Below are 27,908 nucleotides of genomic sequence, written 5' to 3'. Positions count from 1 at the left end.
TGGGCGTTATACTGACCCACAAACAAGGCTCCTCGGAGGGCGATCAGATAGAACCAAAATCTTCCCCGTTCATGCTATCCATTCTTTCGTTGATAATACAACAACCACTACTGCTGGCGATGGTAATTGTTTCAATAATGTCGTACTATATATATATTTAAAATCAACATTGTCTGAGGAAATAATTAATTTCTTTTGCCTCTGTCAAAACATGCTCATACATCAGAGAAAGGACTATGTGCACATCGAGAGTTGTCGCTCCATCAGTTAATTTACGTCCCCCAAGCTAATGTTTTTGCCCCGCCGGAGTCCGAATAAAAAGTAATGACAATTTTGCTTAGAAAGACACCATTCCAGCAAAAGAGGTAAGTAAATGGATCATTAATATGAAACACGTGAAGTTTGTACGGCGATAAACGATCTCTCATAGTGTTTTTAAAATTACTGTTCTCATTATGAGAAATGCCACGGCGGGGTGTGAAGGCAGCAAAGCGGACAACATGATTATCACCAAAGCTGCACACATAATGAGAGTCCGATGTGTCCTCATAGTGAAGTCTGGACTTCGCCATCTTAATAAAATGCCCCATATTTAATGCATGAGAGACTCGCTATAATATGTGGCGACACGAGATGTATAGAAAATACCGACTTCAACACCTCCGTCCATTTGTCTTCAACATTAATAAAGTTACACCCAGCCGAGTTCAACTCGTCATTAGAATATAAACGCGATTACAGCGAAGCCCCCTCCATAACACCCTAGGTAGCTCGTGAAGGGGGTTTAAGCGGACTTGGTCAGGAATATACAACAGCGCAGCACGATGAAAAATTTGCATAAATCTGGGAAAATCGCTTCAGGTAAATGCAGCAATATTTAAGGATGTCACGTCGAGAGAGGGAGTTTCTGTGTTCAGGTACACCGCTGAGCGATTTTTCGCTTGGTTTGTTTGACTGCAATGGTTTCTGAACCAATGATCTACAGTTGTCCTCAGATCGCTGAATAAGCTTTGTTTAGCTGGTATTTTACCCTGAACACAACGACGCTTGCGCACCACTGCTATCTCTCATTATCCGCCAGTCTCTCGTCCCCCTGTCCAAATCCCCTCCGTTTCAACCCGAAGTCCCCGCGCCCCTCCCCCTCCTACTAATATCATGCTCAGCTAATTCCCCGTCAAGCTCACAGAGTAAACAGAGTCACGTGGCAATTGGCGATCCCTGACTCTTGTCAATTTCACAGGCAGCAAATTTGATTGGACAATCTGTACCGGCGTCTGCCCCTCTCGCGCGGAGAAATAGTACGTCACTTCCGCTAACACAAGTCTTGTGGAATATATTGTCAGTGAACGAGCAGACGAATTAGTGATGGAAAATGCTGTGTTTACAGTCAAGTCTCAGTGAACGGGGACGTGTGTGATTGTCACCTTTCTTGTTCAATATGGAGGTACAGTTGACGCGTTCCCGATCACCACCAACGAGTTTTAAAACAAGTTCCCATTCAGCTTTTACGAAACCGACAGCTTCACCTGAAAATTTACCTGTTGTCGAAGAAAGGACAATCGAACAGGTCAAGTGTCCTCCGAAGTCCAGTTCGAGCTCTGACAATATGACTAACAGTTCTGGTCCAAAGGAAAGACTGTCATTTAGTGTAGAGTCTATCATATCAGACAATCATGTGAAGCGAGCAGACGACAAATGTAATAGTGCAGACGACGCAGATCATGACGTCGTTTGTGAAGACGACTCTGCGTCATCATGTGCGTCACCGCCGTGTTCACCATCATCGTCAGTTTCATCCCCGTCGTCACATGTCGCCCACTCGTCATTCAGTGTGGCTGATATTCTTGGAAAATCAAGTCAGAAATCCCCATTGGCAACGAACTCTTATCCTGTCCCTTACGGCCAACGACTCGGGGAGGCCAAGTGGGGCGTGTCCTGTCGCTCCCCACACTCTTGGTTACCCCTCGCCCCCGGGATACCAACTCCAACTAGTAAGTAGAAATGGTTTATTTCTTTATGATTATGAATGCATTCACAGCTGTAGCATTTAAACTTTTTAAACTAAAAACTTTCTATTCCACTTTTGTTACACTGGCGACTTTTTTATAATATTTTGCACAACATTCTTTGTTTTTTAAATATTTCTCATCTTCGTTTCATGTTCTTTGAAATATGAAATCAACAATATGTTTTTGACATAATTTCAAAAACAGAGACTAACACTCTTGTGGAAAGTGAAGACTCACCGTTAAATACTTTTTAAAAATTCTTTCGCTGCCTCTGTTAAGCAATCAAATCCAAACACACTAAAATACACATGTCATTATTACGAAATGTGTCATTGCAAAACATACTGCTGCCTGGTGTCTTGAAGACTGTCGGCGCACATTTCCCATCGGCAAATGTAGATTTCAGTCAGCATCTTTCATCTCTAGCCGATTGTATCACGAACACGGGCACCTGCTTCAAGTGTATCTCGCGATAATATACTTTAACGGATACAAACGACGCCAAATTGAAAATTTGTTCTGAGTTTGTTTTGAAAGTGTGGCGTTTAGAGTCAATTACTGAATATTACATTGCGGCTTAACCTCTGACAATGCATCAGTATCACGACTTTTTAATGAGCAAACAAACAACATCCGGCTGTTTGTATATTTGAGTAAGTAAGTAAATATATTGCTTCATGTGTAAGATAGCAACGATTGTAACAACTAATAACAATGAAGGAATAAGGAACACACAGTTGACAATAATACTGCTTTTCCTAGTCCATTTTCACAAATCCCTAAAATGCATTTTCACCGTAAAGTGGAACTCGTGCTGAATGTGTTATGCAGTAGCGTGTCTAACAAAACGTTCGATTATAGTCGTTCTTCAGCTTCTCCATAAATAAAACCAGTCCATTGTGTCCTTTCCGCAATTTTGTCCTATTTTAAAGGATGTAAAGTAAACTGCTCATCACCCCTGTGCAGATTTTAATTCATCCAGGATTACTCTCCCGAAAAGCGAAGTAGGCAATTTTAAACTGGAGCATATAATTGCGAGAGACGGGCACTCTACCTTTCTGTCGGTTCAGTTGCGTTCCTCGACGGTGCAACATTAAGTTTTGATTGCCTTTTAGGTTTATAAAAGGGAATGAGACATTATACAGTTTGTTTGATAAAAAGTTTTGCCTCAGAAAGGATAACTTAAGTACCCATCTGATAATATCCTAAAAGTTAAAACAGAGTTCATAGATATTTTGTTTGGATTTAATGGGCATGTCTTAACAAAAGGGACGATGGGACAATTACAGATTTAACTGCCTGAAAATTTGTCTGTAGGTTTACATGAAAACGCCCAATAAACTATGACATGTCAATCTAATGAAAACCATAATTGTTTTGATAAACTTTTAGACTTCATAATTTAAGTCCATAAAATGACTGTATTTATAATGTTCAGACACACGCTGTTAGCATTCAAGTGTGAATGTAATGTGGAATTTATGACTTATTGTATTAAGATGAAATGCACATAAAACTTTAACTATCTTTCAGACTTAGAGGCATTTTGATGCAAAGCTTTTGATGTGTTCAGTAAAATCACCCAAGCAGCAAAACAACCAATGCTTACCTTTCATAAGTTGTTTTTTGAACTCACACTAATTTGCGTTTTATGTCCGACTTGAACAATAAACTTAAATGCACTATGACGTCATGTGAAAAGAATTTTGAAATTGAGGAAGTGAAACGCGATTAATCATACGCTAAGTACAAAAGCTTCTCTCGATTAAACATGTTCATATCATCCAATAAATACTTATAAACTCTGGAGAGTCTCGTGAGACATGAAATGACATAAACGAAACCACGGAGTGAATGCATCTATGCATGAACAACATGCACTGCATAGTTGTATATCTTTTAAGTGCACAAACTGAATAGCGCTTTAGTGTATTTGTAACGTCCGTTGATATACTACTGTTCAGAATAAAACATGTATATATACCATTTATGAGCTATGTGAAATATACCAGTGAATATTCAGGAGGATACATTCTGTGGAAATGTCAGTATGATGTGCTATGAATGTGCTAACACAAATGTACAAGAGCCGCGAAACTGATAAATAGTGAAAATATTTTGACAGTAAAACAAGCATAACTGAACACACACACACACATACACACACACACACACACACAAAAAAAACAAAAACAAACACACACACACACACACTCACACACACACACTCACACATTTATATAGTTTAAAATCAACAAAGAATCAAATGAATATTCTTTGTTTTCATAATACTATGGGTGTGAATATACATATGCAGCTAGTGTAGTAATTGAATATACTATATCGGCGATTATACATATATTACTAGTCACCACACGTGTATTCACTGTACATAATGAATGTCATGAATGGCTTTAAACAACGACTACACATGCCGTAACAGTGACCATGGTGTCGTGTTGGTCACAATTCACACTATATATTACATTGAACGAGAAACGACAGTAACACGAAGAAGCGAGATACATAACATGATCTGGTACATTTTGGTGGTTACAGCGGTATAAGAATGATTCGACTAAAGTAGGATATAAGGACTTTGTTATCATGAGGCAGACCGACTACATCATGGGTGGCGTCTAAAGAAATCATAAATACATCAGTAGTTCTCTTCTGAAATTGTCGGGTACGTCGTGTATATGCTTGGTACAGACTGTAGACTTGCATTTCATCCATGAAAATATAAGTGTGACAGATCAGAATAAGAAACTCAACTTAACTGATAAGGGATGTTTGTGAGATTGAAGTTTCAAGACATGGTTTAGGGACTGTGAGAAAGACATATCTATGTCTGTATTTCTGTATATATGTGTGTAGCTGTATCCGAATGTCTGACTGCATGCATGAATGTGTATGTATGTGCTTGTATGTCTTCATGCATGTGCATAAATGTGCGCGTGTGTCTGAATGCATGCATGCATGTGTATGTATGTGCTTGTATGTCTTCATGCATGTGCATAAATGTGCGCGTGTGTCTGAATGCATGCATGAATGTGTATGTATGTGCTTGTATGTCTTCATGCATGTGCATAAATGTGTGCGTGTGTCTGAATGCATGCATGCATGTGTGTGTATGTGCGTGTGCCTGAATGCATGTTGTGTGTCTGAATGCATGTGCATGTATGTGTGTATTTGGATGCATATGTATGTGTGTGCGTTTGAAAGCATATGTATGCGCGTGTGTCTGGATGCATGTGTATACATGTCGTTGTGTGTCTGACTGCATGCATGAATGTATGTATATGTACCAGTGTGTCGAGCTGCATGTACTCGTGACCCCATGCAGAAGTAGTTGTGGATGTGCTGTGTGAAAGTGTGTTGAAGACAAAGTGTGTCTGTTTTCGGTAAATGTGTGCTTGTGTCTGTGTGCCAGTCTGTGTAGGTGTTTGGGTCGATATCCCACTCATTATATCAGAAGACCTTGAATTGACTAATTAGCGATCACAATAACCGTAACAACAGGTGTTATATTTATCGGTCAAATGATTCTGGAAACAGTATATTCTTGCGAGGAATAGGCCGTGCTGTCGCAACCCCAAAACAGAACACTTCAATCTAATTTCATGCGAAGATAAACTTTATTAACGTGAAACATTTCAATGCAAATCATAACAATGATTTGCAAAAGTAAGGTAAACATATGTTTCATGGCCTTGGCAAAACGCATTGTTGCACATAGATTTCCAGTAGCGCATCGTAAAAATGCAATATGTTTAAACAGGTTGGACGAGGGTCTACTGAGCCTTGAGTACACACGTGCATTGCTTTGTACGTTGACTATAGGCCTCGCTTTGATGCAGGCAGTCTTCCGTTAACATGGCGCTTTACCAGCATGGCTCCATTTGATTCCAAGCAACCGAGCCCGATATGAATCAACTGCAGTGAAATATATCAGGGTCGTGTCACCATCATATGACTAATTATCAGAAATAATGTTTAATGTTCTTGAAAAAAAACCTCCACATATGTTGGCACTGAGCCACACTAATACTAGAATGGATCAATTCTTTCATGTACCAATATTGGAGGAGAGCGTGCGGAGAACTAGGGCGCAAAGGACGACACGCAGCTAGGCAGCTGATGCCTAAAACACACTTTATCATGACCCCGGCAGAAGTTTCGTTATCAAATACATCTATACTCTTTTAATAAAGGATAACACCACACATAATTGGATAACAAATACGGACACATTGGTACTCACTCAACTTTGTATGCCATTCACTGAAATGTATATTTAACTAATTATGACATTTTCAGAGCTATACACACAACCAAGTATGTTATTTACAGAGATATACACACCGCTTAGTATGGCATATACAGAGATACGCACACAACTAAGTATGACAAATACAGAGGTATACACGCAGCTAAGTCGGACTCATACAGAGGTATACACACAAGTAAGTCTGACATATACAGAGATAAACGTACAACTAAGTATGACATAGACAGAGATATGCACACAAAATCTAACACACGCAAAGGTATACACACAACTAAGTCTGACACATACAGAGATATACACACATGTAAGTATGGCGCATACGAAGATATACACACAGTTAAGTCTGATTGAGATATATACAGCTGAATCTAACACTCAAAAATAGTGTCTACGGAGATATAAACACGTCTAATCTGACACATAGAGAGATGTGCACATAACTAAGTCTGACACACACAAAGATATATACACACGGCTAAATATGACTCACGCAAAGATATACACACAGCTAAGTCTGACAGAGATATATACAGCTGAATCTAACACTCAAAAATAGTGTCTACGGAGATATAAACACGTCTAATCTGACACATAGAGAGATGTGCACATAACTAAGTCTGACACACACAAAGATATATACACACGGCTAAATATGAGACACGCAAAGATATACACACAGTTAAGTCTGATACAGATATATACAGCTGAATCTAACACTCAAAAATAGTGTCTACGGAGATATAAACACGTCTAATCTGACACATAGAGAGATGTGCACATAACTAAGTCTGACACACACAAAGATATATACACACGGCTAAATATGACTCACGCATAGATATACACACAGCTAAGTCTGACAGAGATATATACAGCTGAATCTAACACTCAAAAATAGTGTCTACGGAGATATAAACACGTCTAATCTGACACATAGAGAGATGTGCACATAACTAAGTCTGACACACACAAAGATATATACACACGGCTAAATATGAGACACGCAAAGATATACACACAGCTAAGTCTGATACATACAGAGATATACACACAGTTAAGTCTGACAGAGATATATACAGCTGAATCTAACACTCAAAAATAGTGTCTACGGAGATATAAACACGTCTAATCTGACACATAGAGAGATGTGCACATAACTAAGTCTGACACACACAAAGACATATACACACGGCTAAATATGAGACACGCAAAGATATACACAACTAAGTTTGACACATACAGAGATATACACACAAGTAAGTCTGACACATTCAGAGATATACATACAACTAAGTATGACAGAGATAAGCATGACATATACATAGATGTACATACAACTAAGTCTGACACATACAGAGGTATACATACAACTAAATCTGACACATACAGAGATATACATACAACTAAGTATGACATATACAGAGATATACACACAACTAATCTGACACATACAGAGATATACATACAACTATAAGTATGGCATATACAGAGATATAAATAAAGCTAAGTCTGACACACAAAAAACTATACGCACAATCAACTCTGACATATACGGGTACATGTGTGTTTTACATAGCAGAGTAATGTATTACATTTTCTAACAAGAAGGAGACATAAGCTACTTAGATAAGGACGGCCTGTGAAGCGTAAAACATCAGTAAAACAGTATTCAAATATTCTGTAAGGTATTTCCAAACATTTAGCTCCATGTAGACGGTTTCATGCAACATGCATTTCAGTATTAATAAAATAAGGATTCTTATGCATTTCTTGTGAAATGATATAGCTGACTATAGCTTAAAATAAATTGTTCCAAGTTCACTGGTTGAAGGTTTCCTCCTGATGAATTTCACTTGTGTTAAAAGTTCATGGAATAAAAAGAATTATATTATTCAGAAAATGTTCAACAGTGCGCATATTATTAATGTTTGACAATGTAATGGAACTACATATCTCGCGTGGCAACTGAGTTATGTCAGTATAATAAAACACTTAATGAAATCAGTAACCGAAATATCAGTATTCATTAGAAATCTCAGTGACATATTTAAGGAAGGATAAGTTTAATAATATAGTACCACACTTATAAAGAGATTTTGTACTATCAGCAGTTTGAAACATTGACGGGGAAGTACCAGGCTGATGTATTGCACCCTTCAATCAATGTATACGACGTCTAAAAGTAGGCTGTGATTATTCCATGTTGTGTATTTAGGGGTTGATATTGATTACATTGTAGGTTACCGAAGATTCCAGTCCATCTAATTGGTCTTCATTGCACCATAGCTTGTGCTCAAGAGAAAAAATATAATTGCCCATTAATTTCTCAGGTTATAAGCTGAATATTTGATAACCCAACAAATAAATGTTTTTTTGTAAGTCTAGTATTTGACGCTGGCTATCGCACGCACACACACAAGTCAGAAAGACTGTATTCAAATATTAATTGCACCAATTAACTAAATGAGATTTGACTTTGCAATCAAGCATGTAATATATAATTTGGGGAAACTAGACCTTGTTTCATGTACTTGATCACCTGGTTATGATAAAACAAAAATACTCTCATGATCAAGAGACACGTGCTAAACACCAAGGTTCTTGTAGAACAATCAGCGTACTGATATTGTTTTTTGCATTCAAGTACTTCGGCGGAGTAGATCGCGTGTGTGTACATACAATCCTTTAACAACAACCGTCACCATTTTATCAGTTTTGTAAAATATGTAAATCCGCAATGAAGTCAATACTTTTGGTTATAGAATTTATATAAAATGTTGAAATACGCATTGGTTTGAGGAAAATGCGCTTCAAGGTGCACGAAGTTTCATCAGCATCGGTGTGGGAAGGACATACGAGGTTTGGCACAGGGTGTAAGATTCGATCTGCACTGGCTACGGGATTTCAGGCTGGAATATATTTTCGTTTTGTTATGACATCGATATTTTAGGACACACTGTTTTCTTCTGTAAATGTAATATGGAGGTGATTTCTTTCGCTTGTCTGTGAATTAGTTCTTATTTTCAGTGAATATGCTTGATGGAGTGTCAGACCTTGCTATACAGAAATGCTGTGTATCTTTAGGAAGCTTGAGAAGTTAGAATCAATGTCTGATTTCACATTTCATACAAATATTCGCTGCTACACACCTGTCTTTCTACTGTAACTATACATTTGAATTTCATGGATTTTGTTTGAAAGCTCAAACCAATTCGAAAGCTGTAGCGTACACTTTTCACACCCTGTTGATTTCAAATTATTTCAAAATTGTCCATGCTTGTTAGCGAGATCGATCTGGACGCCGAAGATAATAGGTAGCAATGTCGATATGCGGGGCTTTAAAACATCCAGAATAATTGCATTAGCAAAGAATCAATTGGATGAAATTGATTTCAAGACGAACAATAAGTTTGGAAAAAAAATAAATGCACGTGTAGATTATTTATATTGAAGCCATGCGTGGACCAATTATCAATGATGAAACATAAATGTTTTGCTTCGTTGCTTACACAGTTCTTAAAATATTAAAAAAAAAATATTCAGCGATTTATTCTGAGCTTTGTTCAGTTTCTTAAATCACATATATTAAAATGTTATCCTACACACAATTCATGACTATAAAATTATTTTCTTTTAACCTAGTTTTGTTCATTTAGCATATAATTTATGAATGTATACTTTTCATTTGAATGACCCCGAAAGGTTCATAATAAGCCCCACGAAAACTGAATAAATATGAACGTTCCGTGTTAACAGTTCCTGTAGGTTCAAATTAAGATACACCTGTATAACAGACTTTGACCCATCAAGACGTGGAGATTATATGGTTTAGATGTGTCATCTTTGTCAATAAAATCTCTTTTTATTTGTGATACTATTGTTTCTGAAAGAAGTTATTGTTATATACCATACGATCCAGCATGAGTACGGTGACATGACACGGTTCATCAGCGGTTATGTTAGCCATTACAAATCCATCGTTTAAGACTCTTATGAATTCTCCATAGTAAATAATTAATTCATTCTGCCAAGTAATGTTCGGTAATTCTCGCATAAGTGCCTTCTGTGATAATTGGTTAATAGACAAGGTTCCATTTTGTCTCCGTCGTTATTGCGTCTTCTTCGCCGGCGTGGTTTCCTGACGATCGATAGCACTTATACACCTCATCCACTCTCTTGGCTGCAGAAAGTCACATTAATTTTGCACTCGAATTAGATTTAAAATTCTACCGCAATTGGTTTGTTTAAACACGATTTCTATGTGTGCATAAATTATTGATCAACCGACGACATTAGCGGTAAGCAGAGAACTCACCGAGACGTCATGAATGAAGTGGTCGACCCCAGAAGTGCTAGAAAACTCTTGTTAACGACATATACACGTGTCATCAGTGAACAGGTCGATTCAAACCACTCCAACGTGAGATTGCCGACCGGTCATAATTCGCTTCAGCAGCTCCTGGAACCCCGTGACTCCATGGCCGACAACAAAATATACATTACTAATTAACACAACAATTAAAAAGGAGAAACAACGAGAAAGACAGTGCATCGTGCTGTGTAAGTGGAACCTCTGCTTGCTGCTGGGTCATCCAAGACATTTAGTTTCCTCCATCCCATACCGATGTATAATTATATGGTTCATGGCCACATTGTATCAATCTTATTTATATTTGTTTGGTGTGCTGGATTGTTATGAGTTGATGTATGATGATATATGTTTAGATAATAAACTTACAGGTATCACGCGATGATGACATAATGACGCCATGTGAGATTGGACAAATGTTACATTATATTCCAAGACATCACCAGGTTTAAGAGAACGTCTTACTTTTCCTCACTAATACAATCTTGTCAGTGGCACTTACTGCGGGTCAGACAAATCGGCTGGGCCCTGGAAACGGTGCCAGAATCTTTCAGCTTCCAGTTCCTGCCTACTCCTACCACTCTCCAGCGTTGTGATATCGCGCCAGAATTCTTAGGTTTACAATTATCAGATATATGTCTCCTTGCTGTCAAAACATTTATCTGAAATACTTCTATACTTTTGCGGACCTTTTCTCACCATAATTGAAACAAACACCCTTTCGATGGCACCTGTTAAAAACCTTCCTGTTATATCTGTTTCTCTCACACCCTGGCTATTTTACTACCCCGTTGGGTAACCAATACGATGAAACTACTTTACCCCGTAACAGATAGAGTATCCATTCAGCAATTCTACACGAATGAGTAAAACCCTGCATACTCGGTATATTGCAGAATGTAAATATGAAGATTATTAGTTGAGATGACGCTGTCAAGTCAGAAACAGTGTTTAACTTGCCTTTTCGCAGATACGATGTTACATAACACGAAGTAACATTACTCGCAGATTCACCGGTCAGAAGGACCAAACGACCATTGCTGAATGTTGGCATGAAGAGAGAATGGGTGAATGTTGGCGTGTAGAAAGCATGGGCAAATATTGGCGTGTAGAGAGCATGGTGATTGTTGGCGTGTAGAGCATGGTGAATGTTGGCGTGTAGAGAGCATGGTGAATATTGGCGTGTAGAGTGCATGAGCAATTATTGGCGTGTAGAGAGCATGGGTGAATATTGGCGTGTATATGATAGAGGTGAATGTTGGCGTGTATAGAGCATAGGCGAATATTGGCGTGTAGAGAGCACGACCGGATGTTGGCGTGTAGAGAGCATGACCGGCCCATACGCTCACACAGATATGAAGTATGTGTCTTTAAGAAGTAATTCAAAAGTTAAAAGACCTCACCACAAAGATAATGTTTATGGTTGTTAAACGGCGTGTCACGTGGAGTAATTTAATCAAATTGCTAACAGATACAGGGGATTGAGACCAAAACGTATATCGTCGCCTGGTGAAATATGAAAGTTGAATTTAACTTCTCATAGAAACAAATCATTGATAGAATATTTTTACATGTATTGGTTATCTTTGTGAAACCTTTCAAGGTCTTTTGATCCAGGTCACGTGACATTCTGTAAACTTTATGACGTAAAGCATCTTAACTACTGGCATTAATACATTTGATAATTTCAGCCCAAATGTGTGTGGTAAATTATCAAACTATCCCAAGCCTATTTGCCACCATAAATTATCTTCGCAGCACTGATAATTTCGTTTCAAATTGCTAGTATCTTATCACAATTTGTTTACAGCTTTTTGCACTTTGAAAGCGGAAACACTAAATTGCATTTTTAAGTGATGGCTACAAATTAAGGAATACCCTATAAAACTTGGGTCTTTTTATGACAAATGATCTCTTAACTTGGGTTCTACCCAAAGGTTGCGCACGAGAAGTAATTAGTTTTTGATATTGCTGATATACTGTGTATATTTGATAATACAACGATGTGGATCACGTGAGAATATAATGTTGTCGATGCCAGATGTTGGTGTGTTGTTGCAGTTTGTGGCGTTAAAGGGGTACTGCCATTTGGAAACCATGAATTCTTATGTTTGTAGGCATTGTACCTGTCAAAGATTCCAACAAAAACTGTCGACATCACAAAGTGCACATACGTGTTGGCTGAAAGAATTCTAAAATGAATGAGAACATTTTGTAATTGGTTTTCACGAACGCACTCTCACCAACAAACCCGAGAGCACTGGTTTACTGTAGACAAACAACTAGTCTCTGAAATAAACAATTTTATAGAAATAAGCCCAGTTCATAATAAAAAAGATATAATGAAAAGAGCCCTGAGACTTTATCCATTTTCTGGAAATCTACGCTTGCCACATATTTTAGACTTACATGGACTTGCTTGGATATGTGTATTTCTGACTAGTTTTACTGCACATGCAGCGCTTCTTGATCAGTCACTGTTTAGTATATTCCGTCCAGTACCGACTATTTCGCGCGTTCGTTATTAAGGACGTTACACTTGTTTTTAGACAGTACCGCTATGAGATATTCATACACACACGCTTCTTATTAATAAGAATCAGCCCTCAGCCACCGGTATTTCTTATGATTATTGAAATGCATTTGTCGCTTGTATTAACGAGGCGTTCGCAGAAATGGAATATCACCATATCACATAGATTATGTCCCTTTAATGAAATGAAGTATCCGGGTTGCAATTGACTAATGATGTTGAGGACATTTCAGGAAAATAGCAAATTAAGATAATGTTCTAAGCCAAACCTATTTACATTGACACTGCTCTTATTTTTTTAGCACATGCCGGAAACAAACCTATGTTCGTTTAAAGTAGCGATTGTTAACGTTTCCTATAGGAAGTCGTTAGGGTAATTGTGTTCACCCTGCCAGAATGTTTATCTCCCAGATGGCGCTGACAGACATAGGTTAGGTCTGATTGGCTAATTGTTGACGTCGTAAGGGGCGCTTATGTCAGCGAGGCCATTTGTCGCTTGTGAATCAGACGTCAACCAAATTTGCGAAATTCCAGTTTTATACGTTGCGTAATTTAATAGATATATCATTTGGATTTTATTTTGAAGTCATTCTAGTGCTAACTGCGTAGGCATTTTGGGAGAATTTTCTTATCGCCTTCTGCAATTAGACTAATAGGCCCTCGAGTGGAAAAGACGTGGGCACCACACACTGAGAAATTCGCCGAATGTTTCCTGGCTTTGGCAGCCGAGTGATTTACGGAGTTATTCCCCTTGTGCACGCTCTTGAGTGTTGCTGTTAGACTTGGCGTTGACAGGTAACATAGGTGTTTTGCTCCGTGGTGATTTGTCGGCATCTTTTGCTAAAATGTCATTCTTTTCCTTCTTGATCAACATCTTGCTACACACAGGAGATGATAGGGATAGACACTGAATGACATGGACAATACAAGTGGCAGCAGCACTTACTCTGGGATTTTGTTCTCACTAGTCCGTCTCATAGTCCCCGTACCACACTATTTCCCCTACTGCCTAGTCCTCTCTGCAGTGCGAACATCCTAAATGAAGCAAGTCTAGATTCCCTCAGGTTCTCAATCTATGGTCTCCCTTTGGCTCCTTTTCAGTTTGTTTATTGGTTACAATCAAAAGTGTATAATTCAGAGACTAAGAGTTAGTCTACGTTCCCACATGAAGCGCAAATTGCAGCATTAAACTAGACTCGGTTACCAAGCTCCAAACTTAAATTGCAATTACTCCCACTCTAAATTTCACACATTATCAGAATCATTTCCTCAATAAGGTTTCACATTTGTGGAGAGTTTCATACTTTTTATCATGCCACGAAATCCAAATACACAAATTAACGAAAGCTGCCAACTGAAGGTCATATGAATTGTGTCACTGAATTTAAGGACAATTTATTTCACGTTTACATTTTTCTTCAGAAATAGACAAGAACGTGACATTCTACAGTTAAATCACTACAGTCATAATATATATTAGATCGTAAAATTGTTTTGCAAAAGGATACTGTTTAAGATAATTACTCTGTAAGATGTCATGTAGTTGTATGGAAAACGAACCAGTTTTTGGAGGGTGGGTTATCTGCCCTTGTCCGCCATTTTTTGTCCTTTCTGCTGTTAGTTGCACGGCTAAAACTCCATCTCCCTTCGCACCAGCCTACTATTTCCACATTATAATGATGTTACAGTCAGATGATGACAGACAGACACCAAGATCCAACTAAAACATACGCATCACTGACGGGCGAGCGGAAAGGGGGCGATATTATTAAGGCAGGTTAGAATTCGTGAACATGAAAGTCCCTTTCATCTTTTAGAACCAGGTGTCAGTTATTTAAGGTGTTTGAAGAAACGTAGGGTTAATTTACATTTGTTAATAATTTAAAAATATATCTGTAGAATAAATCTGTATGAGGCCTGGCTCCCGGAGTTATGGCATAATGAAAGCATTCTAGACGCAGCCACGAGGAATTAATATGTGTTATATATTCATATGTATTTTATGATAATTCGGGAAGACACACAACACATGTTACTAAACAAATCGCAAACGTAAAATGTTCGTGTTTTTTCTAAGGTGAAAAATGTTTCATGAAGGTATCTTTGCTGAGATACCTTGAAGCCTGACCTTATGAACCCAACATCAAATGATGCCATTCAACCTAATCACAGGAAAGGACTACATAAGTCTATCACAGCCCATAAAAGTATTTATGTGTTTCTATGGCAATTCATGATATTAATGATGATGGCATATTCATGCATGCAATAGAAGGTTTTTCTTAAATCTTATCACAGATTGCACGAGCAATGGAATAACCCAGCTGTGTTAAATATAATGCAGCTGCAAATAAAACGTTTTTAATGTTTAGATCTTAAGTTTCGAAAGAATACTAAAGCAAGTTTCCAATACAGTGACTTTTATTGATTAATGACATATTCAAAAGTTAATGTTGTCGTCACTGAAACGAAGAGTCCGTATCCAACTTCGGTCGCTAACCACGACGGTGGGGGACACTGCCGGCCCCGGCGTCCTATGCACATTATGAAACTTTCTTTACTTCTTGTTTTCCGCTTGGCTTACGAAAGTATTCATTTATTATTTAGAGCAATTGAAGTATTTGTACGGATTTCACAAGCCGTGAAGTCTTTTAATCTCCTCCTCAGACAGAAGTCATACAAATTTAAGGAAGGATGACATGAATAATATTCCAATTTTCTTGCAATATTTCCTCGGCGTGACCAAATGTCAATAGGTCAATTATTTACAGGACAACGATGTACGGCAAGTAAACCCCTGCACACGGATAATGATGTATTGTGACGTCATGTAGAACAGGTAGAAAAATGTTTTAAATGTTCATCAATAACTAAGTATTCGCTAATGAGTTCCTGTATGACGAGTAGGTCTTAAGTAGTTAAACTCAACTGGTTACCGTATTCCCACTACATATTTAACGTAGTTTCATGAGTTGCTGCGATGTCACAAACACTCTCTGGCTAGGTGTGGCTACACTAAGAGTCGAAGGTCACGGCTTCCTCTAAGTATTTAAAATGAATTAATTCAATACAGTTCAAATGTAGTTGAGATCGATACACCATATGATTGTTACAGCCAATTGTTTATTGGAGGATAACTACATCCTGTACACCACGAGTCGCCATTCACAGCTTCCATTAAGTATCTAAAATGAATTAATTCAATACAATTCAAATGTAGTTGAGATCAGTACACTGTACACCACAGGGTTGTTAAGCTGTTTATAGAAAGACAACTATATTCTACATAAAGTTACTTTCATTAACCAATTAATGTTAAAAAATACAGGTATGAGTTCTGTAGCCGTTAATCAACGCTCATAGACAAACTGCTCTTTATTGAGCGTAGCATTTACCATATAGAGTGGCAAGGAAATAACCTTGGTGGCTGCTAAAGCATGTAACATGGATGAGTGACCGAAAATATACCGAAGTGTGCCAAAGTACCCTCTTAAAATATTTGAAGTTGTATTGAAAATTGATAATAGGTCATTACAGCGGATAAAGGAATCTTTTGCCATGGCAACGCCTTCATTCCATTCGATGTTGGTGGGGATTTCTTCATCTTGCATTGAAGGAGCAATCCGTCTGTTAACGAGAGTTTAATCACCGCATTATAGACAGAGAGAAGGCCTTGACTGTTACCGGACTGTCTCTTTTGGGAGAGAGTGGTTGACAGTATCAGGTTTTGATACCGAACTGTCTGTTGGGAGAGAGTGGTTGACAGCATCAGGTTTTGATACCGAACTGTGTCTGTTGTGAGAGAGTGGTTGACAGTATCAGGTTTTGATACCGAACTGTCTGTTGGGAGAGAGTGGTTGACAGTATCAGGTTTTGATACCGAACTGTCTGTTGGGAGAGAGTGGTTGACAGTATCAGGTATTGATACCGAACTGTGTCTGTTGGGAGAGAGTGGTTGACAGTATCAGGTTTTGATACCGAACTGTCTGTTGGGAGAGAGTGGTTGACAGTATCAGGTTTTGATACCGAACTGTTTGTTGGGAGAGAGTGGTTGACAGTATCAGGCATTGATACCGAACTGTGTCTGTTGGGAGAGAGTGGTTGACAGTATCAGGTATTGATACCGAACTGTGTCTGGTAGGAGCTAAGGGTTGACTGTACCAGAGATTGATACGGGACTGTTTCTATTGGGATTTAATGGTTGACTGTATCTGAGATTGATACGGGACTGTGTCAGTTGAGAGCTAAGAGTTGACTGTATCTGATTGATACCGGACTGTTTCTATTGGGATTTAATGGTTGACTGTGTCTGGGATTGATACGGGACTGTTTCTGTTGGGAGCTAAGTGTTGACTGTATCTGACTGGTGTGGGACTGTTTCTTTTGGGAGGGAAGGATTGACTGCATCAGAAATTGACACGGGACTGTTTATGTTAGGAGCTAAGGGTTGACTGTGTCTGATAGATACCGTACTGTTTCTGTTAGGAGATAAGAGCTGACTGTATCTGATTGATGCCGCACTGTTTCTGCAAGGAGGTAAGGGTCGACTGTATCTGACTGATACCGCACTGTTTCTGTTGAGAGGGTTGACTGTATCAGGGATTGATACCGTGCTGTTTCTGAAATGTGGTGAGGGTTGACTGTATCTGAGATAATACGGGACTGTTTCTGTAAGGAGGTAAGGGTTGACTGTATATGATTGATTCCGTTCAGAGAATAGCACCCTCATGTTCTTAGTTATTCGCTGTGGCACCAACCATTCACACCGCTATTCTTGGTGCTCTGAAGTAGCACGGTCATTATTCCCTGTAGATTTCAATACTGAACCCTTTCACTGAAACTAGCATGGAAAGGAAGAGTCGTGTCTGAAAATTCACCCACACAATGCCTAGCAGCTGCCGACTGAGAGTGTCTGTAGATACACGAGCCACTGTGTATTCTTGATCTCATTTTGATCAAGAATATTGATCACTACGGTCGCTGCATTGTGTGTTACAGCTACAAATCACTGCTTCTGAGACATACTATTTGACTGGTCAGAATATAATTCTGCGCTGAATCTGATATCTCACTGGTTGTTGACACGAATCATCTTTACAGATCAAATGGCTCAAATATCAGGACAGTTTACACAGGACAATTCCTAGGTGAACTGTCGACCTCTGGACATTACCGCTGGCGGCAAACAACAGTTTACATACAGCCAACGCATGGCTTTACAGAATTTGTAATGGAATTTAGATTACCTCGATGTTAAAACGGAAATAATTTCTTATATATTAGGTATATAGGTATATTCTCAGAACGATGTATAAATATATATTTCTCTACATTCTGTTTTAATTATTATGTAGATGTGTGATGTTGTAATTACAGAAATGCGGTTTCCAAGAGAAACTACGGTATTGTGATATTTACATGTGTTTCTCCCGCCAGTCAAAACAAATGTCTCTGTCAAATGGCCTGTGTTCATTATCGGCTAATTCGCCCATTCTGTGTCTAATGAATACACATTAATTCCTATTTACTTGTGTGTAACAAGACTGGGCCACTTAGACTGATGCTCATATCACTGTCAGCGATGTTAAAAGCACCGCAACACATGGCCACCTTGTCGATTTCGGGATAAGTCCGGTGTACATTTCAGCACTCTCAATTAGGTGGGTAGGGATGCTCTGCAGTGTTACGTAACGTGTTTGTCAGTCCCCGTACCAGTACAGAAGACGGGATATGAGTGTAGTTAAGTCACAGAAACAGAAACACTTTCACATTTGCGATAATCCTTGTCAACGGATAAACATAACATTACATTGCCTAGGAACACCATACCAGCGCCACAACGTTCTAACTGGATATTGTGTTTCGGCAATGTTAGTTTGAAACGGCTTACTACATCGTCTTATTTTTTAGGTAGTTGTGAATATTTCTCAAATAATATTATATTAACCTAACAAATTAAAACGTGTAGCGGATTTAGCAGATTTTAAAAATGTTCTTAAAGTAGGTGTGTTTACAAATGACGTAAGTTAATCAGTACTGAATGTTGTGATAGCGCTCGTGACTTATATTACGCTGGGTTACAAACTGCAAAACTATTGGCTAAAGAAAGGCGATTATTGAATATGCGCAAAAAACCCCAACATTTACCTTTACAGGTAGGCGTGCTACAGCTCGGCAATGTGGGTCTGCGGGGCTTCACTAAATAACCCCCTACATTATGTTTATGGAAATGACTTTAACGATTTCTCCACAACTGCATTAATTACATTATGATTGAAAATTAATTTAAACTGATATGAGGGAAAAGCTTATTTATTGTTAAATAATTAAAAGAACAACATGCACAGCATACCGAATATTGAAATTTAAATTCTTTAGAAAGGACTTTAGAAAAGCCTTAATACATTTTGCAGCCAAAGATTGTCTGTGAATCACGTTAAGCAGACCTTAGGTTCAAACACAAAGAGTACAATTAACTTAAGATTGAAACATTTCCCGTCGGAGTATAATCACTAAATCTAAACCAATACGTTGTATTTTTTCACACGTTGGTGGATATGTCAAGTTGAAACTTAATAAATCATTTAGTGCAACTCCACCAGAGTTGTAAAATCATACATTGTTAATTAATATGAGTGTTAAAGAAGATTGTAGTGTATATCAAAATATAGTTTTTGTGATGATTGGCATAATGATATACACAAAGACATATATTTTTCAATGTTTACTGACAATTTCATTTGTTGCATGAAGCTAGAAACGTGGCAAAATAGTTTGAAGCCAGTCAACCATTCGCTTTCAAATTACATACCGTTTCAAATGTCAATAATTCAAGTATTGATTCCGTGTCAATATTGACAAAACAATGGAAGGTACGTCACAGATGTTTTCTAACCATCGGCAACAGTTTGTTTAAAATGTTCATAAAGATATTTTGATGAAGTTATTCCGAGCTTCAATGAACAAACATTCCACACACAAACTGATATTATTTATTGAGTGATAGAAGCTTATTTTTCCCCCAATGCCCATCGTGTACTTGTGAGTCATGGATTTTAGAGAGTCAAATGTCATTTAAACAAGAACTCATTGTTAAAAGCACGATTGTAATATTGACTAATTGCAACGCCAATGCCGGATTCACTACTCGCCTATTCATGAACATGTAGTGACAAGTGAAATGGATTTTTGATGGTTATATGCTGTCAGTCATTAGCGAAACAGGTGTCATACAACATTCGTTGTTGATTGTGAAAGAATGCATGTCGATCAGCTGAAACCGTAATATATGTTTAGTTAAGGTATTTAAAGAATGACTTATTGATAGGTAAATACGATAATGTAATTGTTTCCATGGTAACACTACACGTCGGTTGATAAAATAACAGATGTCTAGACAAAATAAATTCGCGTCTTTGATAAGCCGACACAGAAACGATAAGAGAAAACAATATCGGAGGATGCAGGTAGAGGAGATGGCCAAGACGAATGGCAAAGCGAGGTTAAAGGTCAAAGTCGGTCTGAATACCCGTGAAATGTTAATCAAATTGAAACAGTACAATATCTTTCACACTACTGTATAAACAGAAACTCACAAGAAATACTGGAACCTGAACAAAAAAGACCCAAAATCATAATCCAGATCTAATCGGTCGAGGGTATAAAGTGATGGCAAGGAATTCCGTCCGTCCGAAGACAATAATCTTCAACCAGTAACATGAAAACCATCGTTTGGATGCTTTACAATTTAGGGACGACCTACTTTTACACATGTGGAACTTTCAGACCCAATAACCAACACACCCGAATATCCATATATATATGGATTATCAGAAATTACTTCTTTTAAACTCATCAAATTGTTTTTTTTTCCATTTCTTTATTACACTCAGTGGGTTATAGAATAGAAGTACATTCAAAGTAGGGTACAATATTAATGCAGGCGCAGCAGGTGTAGTTGATAAATCGGCACCTGTACTAAGACAAACATTGACAGCTTATAGGCTAAGCTGGTTTGAACCTGTACAATTGGTAATAAAGATGGACGCTAACACTTGCTCTAAGCCCACATCAAATTTGTTCAACCAGTACTTTATAGAAATAAAAAGATTTTTTTCTGATTTGACTATGTTGTTTTTTGTTTGTAGGAAAAGTGCAAAGTAAAGTGTAATTATTACACACAGGTTGTATTTTTTTCGAGAATAATTACTAAAATTTTGTTCATGTAAGGAGTCAATGTTAGGGGCATTGGTGTGCTTGCTTGGTAAATTGTGATTTGTAAATACACTCGTGTAGTTGGTGTGGGGTTTATGCAATGTACATTGTCTGATCTCTAAATCGTTGTCTTGAAAGACTCGATAATTAAGTTAATCCAAACATTCAACATGCTAAAGGTACTCAATGTTTTACTGAAGGATGCACGTCTACATTTATTGATGTAGATACGTTATTGTGATCATATACATAATACATGTGCATCCTGGACTTAGACCAGTGTTTTCAGTGACTTGAAATAAGGTCAACTGGGCTGGATCTAGATACTTCCAGATTCCGTCGAACTGTGAATTTAATATTTTCAAATTAATTATTTTTATTAATATTGTGTTTTATTAAATGTGTTGTATATTAGGTATTTTCCCCCACGGGTTTAAAATCCGTTTGAAAGGGGACGGAAATAAGAAAAGGAAATTGTGTTTTCACTTCAACAAATCTGAAAACGCCACGAGGCTACACTGGTCTGTCATTAAACACACTAATACTTGCTGTGTATCTAGGTCGAAGAGTAAACAAGTATGATATAGAATATATATGAAAAGTGGTGCAAACAATTCAGTTTTCAATAAATCACTAGTCCAAATTTTGAATTACCTATCAACTAGATTAAACGTCATAACAATACTTCTTTTTCACAATGGGCGTTTCTCTAATGAGTGTTATTACTTACAGGTACGCCGCCACGGATCCAGGCCCCTACAAAATGCACACTGCGCAAACACAAACCAAACCGGAAGCCCAGAACACCCTTTACTACGTCACAGCTGTTAGCTCTGGAGCGGAAGTTCCGGGAAAAACAGTATCTTTCCATCGCGGAAAGAGCCGAGTTTTCTGCGTCCCTTAATCTAACGGAAACTCAAGTCAAAATCTGGTTCCAGAACAGACGTGCAAAAGCAAAGCGACTCCAAGAGGCAGAGTTGGAAAAACTTCGAATGGCAGCAAAGCCAATGCTGCCTCCGACATTTGGAATAGCAATACCATCGTCCACTGCCTCGTCAGCCTCCTTATATGGACATCATTTAAGAGCTCATTTCTTACATCCGGGGACTTTTTCCGGATTTGGACTTTTCCCCGGATCCTCAGGGCTGTCGCTGTATCCTCATTGACACCGTCACAGAATACAGACACTCAGATATAAAGATTTATTATTTGTACCTTTTGCACAATCACTTTGAAATATGTTAAAGACCCTTCTCCTAAGATATTCTGTTCCTAAGATATTCTGCAATATTTGACCACCAGCTATGTTTCCTTGACCACAACCGACACAAGGCCTGCATTCGTATCGATTAGAGTGAACGCAGAATGTTTCTTCATGTTTAATTCTAGTTCAGCTTTTCGTTAAAATACTATATAGCGGGAAACTGTTATAAACCATTAATCTGTTTAAAAAAAACCCAAGTGCTTTTTAGGGGAAATTGTCCTTGAATTTAATGTACCTTGTGGTGGTTTTCCCAGTCCATTTAAAACATAATTCGTGCCATGAACTTTGTACCGGATCCCGGCAATCTGCGCACATTCTCTTCACGACAACCGAGTGACGGGAATGGCGGACAGACACTAATTTATTTACATGCATCCATATTTGGCTTGTCGCCGGATAGTTGAGTCTGTCTTCAAAGCAATCACTTTTCCAATAAAAGAAGTGATTGAATCTTGTTTTTGTACACAAACATTTATTGTAAATAAAAATACCGAAGAGCTATTCGTTCGTACGTTGTAGAACTGAATCTGATTCAGGACACGATATGGTTGTGTACGCATACTATGAGAGAGAGGGAAAGAGAGAGAGAGAGAGAGAGAGAGAGAGAGAGAGAGAGAGAGAGAGAGAGAGAGAGAGAGAGAGAGAGAGAGAGAGAGAGAGAGAGAGAGAGAGAGAGAGAGAGAGAGAGAGAGAGAGAGAGAGAGAGAGAGAGCAAACATGTAACATGTCAATATAAATTGACTCGCTCACTTGTAAATGACGTTATGTCACAAGTCACAAACTGATCGTGGATGCAGGTGATAAGCAAGCGCATGGGCCTACGGCTCCGTCATTCATTAACAGGATTCCGCGAAGACAAAATCTGTCCACAGACGTTATCAAGACGAGATCAACTTACGTACATTCAAAATGTAAATAAATCACCGGGATAATTGCGCCTGTTGAACGATCTGTGATGTGTCGTTAAGAAACAATCAAGCAAAATATGATCTGTCAGGCGAATTTAATTGTCTTTGACTTGTTGGATATCAGCGTCAAACGATAGCATCTGTTTTGGGGACCTCCGCCAATGCTTGTCGATATTGAAATACGCATGTAATTCGCACTCCCCGACATCTGGTTAATAAAATCTGTCTCATTACCAATTGTCTGTTTGAACTGTTCCCATTACACAATACAGTCAATCGTGATGAAATAAACATGAATGTCTGTCGATCTTTACCTTCAACAAAGTTGATGATTTCAGCGATCCCAACTAATTTACTGCCCAATTAGCTCAGTAATCGAAGACGAGTATTCAACTTTATTTCCTATTAATTATTGCACCTAGCGACATAATAAGAAGAACACGGGCAGGCTGTCAGGTGATCGTATTAATCTACAGGGTAGCAGTCGCTATTGAACGTCTATTTCTCGCAGATTAAATTCGTGAAAACCACACCAAAAAACCTACACAATTCGAACATCAATTAGAACGATTCCATATTGTTATTCGATCGATAGAGATAAATATTTTATGCGAATGTTTTCCAGCGAGAGGCGTTCAAACGTTTGATGAAAGAACGAAAATATGTTTTTTATTGCACAGACACGCACATTTGATTTCGAAGAAAATACGTGTCTCTGAAGGGGAAACGAAATATATTTAGTCAGAAGTATTTACTTGACATGATATAAAAGCGGCCTTGTGTCAACTGAAGAGGGCATTATTTCTCTTACACCTGATACAGAACACCGATGACTATAAATTACTTCATAATGTTTAAGGAAGACTCCGAGCCTTGAAACACACGTTTAAGTACATCGCTTGTCGTTAACATCAAACACTACCTTTGGGAATCTATTAAGTAATGTGGGTGAAATTAATATTTTTGGACGTGTATGTCTTTTTTATGGTCATTCCTATACCATGTTAGAGGAGATATGTTGAGATAATGGATCAAAACCTTCTACGAACAATACACTTGGAATCGTGCGAAGAGACAGCTAGCTTATCGCATATGTATGTCAAATAAAACTTCATTAAAAATTCTCATAAAAAGCGAAAAGGTGTAAGGTCTAAGTCTTTCAGAATTATTAGTGCAATGTACTAAAAATTATTTTTATAAAATTTATAGGACATATACTTCAGGAATCTTTTGATATCCTGAAGATGAAACATCACTTTCAGTGAATAAACTGTCTTGGAACATGCTGAGAAAGGTGCAATCTACTTCACTTGTCAATTTCATGAAATACATGCCAAATATGACAGATTTCAGCTTACACCTGACATGACGCAAGTTGTTGTTGGAGGTGCCAGACTAAATATTGTGATTGGTGACAGTCGGGCGCTCGATCTTCCGCGTTAATATCTCACAGAGACTGGCGGAGAGCAGCAGCACATGGTCTTAATGGGGCTACATTTAGTTATTTCTTTTTGGTCTTTGATGTTATACGATAGCTACTTAGTAAAGTTGAAAGTCGTCTTGCACGGCGTGAAGGGCCTGTTCGGGGATCACGATGTCTAATACAAAGTGGATATTCATCGCAGCTCAACCGGAGAAAATTTATCGGCAAATGAGACTTTTTGATATTCTTATTATTCCACAGCGTCTCAAGAGAGAAGTGCCGCATAGAAGAAGGGTCTTTAACTTGTTCAGGGTCAACAATCACAAGACAGACCCGCTCAGTCGTGGAAGAGATTCTCACAGTACAAGAACATACTACCTACAAAGCACGTCATTAGCTAATTTACAAATAGGTGTGAACAGAGACTTAATTAATCTTTAGACAATTTCCTACGGACCCACGGGCCCGTGGATGACTTATTGCGCACTGTTGAACCAGCATGGCGCGAAATTCGTCTCCCAATGACGTCTGGCGACTATCGTGAATGATCTGAAATGAGAAATGGGCCCAGAGTTGGCAAATCCTTCTCAGCGAGTCCACTGGGTCCTCTTTGCTCGTTTTCAGCGAATAGGTGGCATAATGGGGTATGAAATTGAAGCTATATTGTAATGGAAATGATATCAGAGCATCTTCGATATCTGATTATCAATATATTATGATCAATATAAGATTAGGTCTCCTATTGGCGCCACGATTGCCATTTGTCAAATGATATGATTGATTTTAAAGCCTGGTGATTTTGACAAAGCTTTACGGCTCGGGAATCAAGTGCAATACCGCCGTTTAAAGGCGTGCCGTTTTGTTGTTTGATTCGTGTAACTCTTTCATCTCTGGGCTGTATGTCATGCCCGTAGTTAGCCATTTCATCAAAAACACTTTTATGTCAACAATTAGCAACAGCCAGCGTGGGTGTGAAGCAGTTACACGAATTTCAACCTTATCGCCAATGAATTATGTGTAAAAGCAGAACGTATAGTTATATCATATTCAGTCTAGAGTACTTGAAGATGGTTTAAGCTTCACAACTCAACACAATCATGTAAGGTAAACATATCCAAGGGGCCTGATATAATTCTCACTACATCACAATGACGTTTCAGACAATTACGGCTGGTCCAGATCTATGTAGTAGCTTCAGGTGTAGACGTTAATCCGTCGATATCGCCCCCATCAGAATCTGTTCAAACTTAGAATATCATGGATCACAGTTAATGGATGGCTCTTTTCGTCATAAAGGATGATGTCAAACGCTAGCCTGCTGTGACCACTGTAAAACAATCACTGACTGTCAAATGTTCCTTTTGAACGTCTATGCCCATAGAAACACATCCAATCAGTAGATTGGGAAAGCAGAGAATATTATAGCTATGAATTAAGGTTATAAAATCAATTCAAATGGTTTTTTATTGTTTAGAAACAATATCCGGCAACACCATCTGCTCTTAATGGATCAAGCAATCATTAATTTGTCTCATAACAAAGTGTGTTGTGTGTTTCACCCTTTATCGTGCACGTGGATTCCTATAATATCTTAATTGAAAGTAAAAGTTATAAATTACTTTTATGTCATTTGAGGCGATTTAGTCCACAGTACCGTGAAAGAGAAAGGCCTAAAGAACTAGTAAATATCACTTAGAAACTTGTCTCCATATCATTACAATTTCCACAATCGCTGCTGGCAACACTGCCGCCTCTGTTGTTGTATGCTGTCTGTGGTCTACCTGTGTTTCTTCTTCTGTGTATACAAATACATCTGCTGGTGGTACTGCAACTGCTTTAATTCGACTGTTAATACTGCCAAGTCTGCCTCTTAGTTCTGCCACATCGGCTGCAACTTCGGCTGTAAATATTGACATGTCTACTGCTACTTCTGCAGTTATTTGCCACGTCTGTTCTTACTTCGACTGTTCATACAGACACGTCTTCCAGTATTTCGGTTGTTAATACTACAACGCCCGCTGCTACTTCGGCTGTTAATACTGCCACGTCTGCTGGTATTTCCACCGTTAATACTGCCACGTCTTCTGGTATTTCGGCAGTTAATAGTACCATGTTTGTTGTGACTTCGACTGTTAATACTGCCATGTCTGCTACTACTTCGACTGTTAATACTGCCATGTCTGGTGTTTCTTCTAACACCTATTCTCCGAAAGGAACATATTTTCAGATAAAACAGTTCATAATAACAAGATAAAATATAATTAAATTTAGCCCTGAGACTTTCTTAACATCTAGACTTGCACATATTCTAGACTTGCATGGGCTTTCTTGTTCATATTTATTTCAGGGTCTGTATTTCTTCGGCTGTTGCTGCTATTGCTTCTAAAGTCAGCGCTGCTGCTCTCTATGATGTACATGTCGCTACTGCTGTTGGTGCGGCCGTTAGTGCTATTGCTTCTGTTGTTACTGTCGCCGCTACTTCGGTCGTTAATGCTACTGTTACTTGATTCAGATGCTACTTCTACCAATGGCGATACTGATTGGAGAGGTGGCGGACATGTAGGTGGGGGTAGGGCGGCGATAACGGTTGAGGTTGGGGTCGAGATGTTGGTCGGGGCTGGTTGAAATGGTCTCAGTGTGAGTAATGGGGGTGATGTTGAGTTTGTGCAGATGTGGAACGGCAATGAATAACTTGTCGAGGCAGTTGCGGTGGAGGTGGGAGACGTGATTGGTGGTGTTGAGTTTTACGTCGCGCTCAGAATATTCCGGCTATATGACAGCTGTCTGTAAATAATCGAGGCTGGATCAGAAAATCTACTGACTACCAGCATGAGCAACTGGGTTATAATAACATGTGTCAACTAAGTCAGCGGACCTGACCACCCGATACGGTTGGT

General features: G+C 38.5%; 1 protein-coding gene across 1 annotated transcript; it reads left to right on the top strand.

Annotated features, from left to right (window-relative positions):
• The first annotated feature begins 1,348 nt into the window (after window positions 1-1,348).
• On the top strand, window positions 1,349-23,181 carry LOC137265675 (homeobox protein MSX-1-like). The gene is made up of 2 exons (XM_067801105.1): window positions 1,349-1,991; window positions 22,149-23,181. The coding sequence occupies exons 1-2, from the start codon at window positions 1,439-1,441 to the stop codon at window positions 22,580-22,582; spliced, it is 987 nt and encodes a 328-aa protein (XP_067657206.1). The 5' UTR covers window positions 1,349-1,438; the 3' UTR covers window positions 22,583-23,181.
• Window positions 23,182-27,908: the final 4,727 nt, after the last annotated feature.

Source organism: Haliotis asinina, chromosome 15, assembly GCF_037392515.1.
Source record: "Haliotis asinina isolate JCU_RB_2024 chromosome 15, JCU_Hal_asi_v2, whole genome shotgun sequence".
In the NCBI taxonomy this organism is placed as follows: Eukaryota; Metazoa; Mollusca; class Gastropoda; order Lepetellida; family Haliotidae; genus Haliotis; species Haliotis asinina.
Note: the sequence above shows the minus strand (reverse complement) of the source record. Positions and strands in the feature narration are given on the sequence as shown.

Bases quoted from the DNA above. Each gene is read 5' to 3' on its own strand.
- LOC137265675 (XM_067801105.1), top strand. From the start codon at position 1,439: ATGGAGGTACAGTTGACGCGTTCCCGATCACCACCAACGAGTTTTAAA. The intron at 1,992-22,148 runs GTAAGTAGAAAT...TATTACTTACAG, and splicing joins CGGGATACCAACTCCAACTA to GTACGCCGCCACGGATCCAG.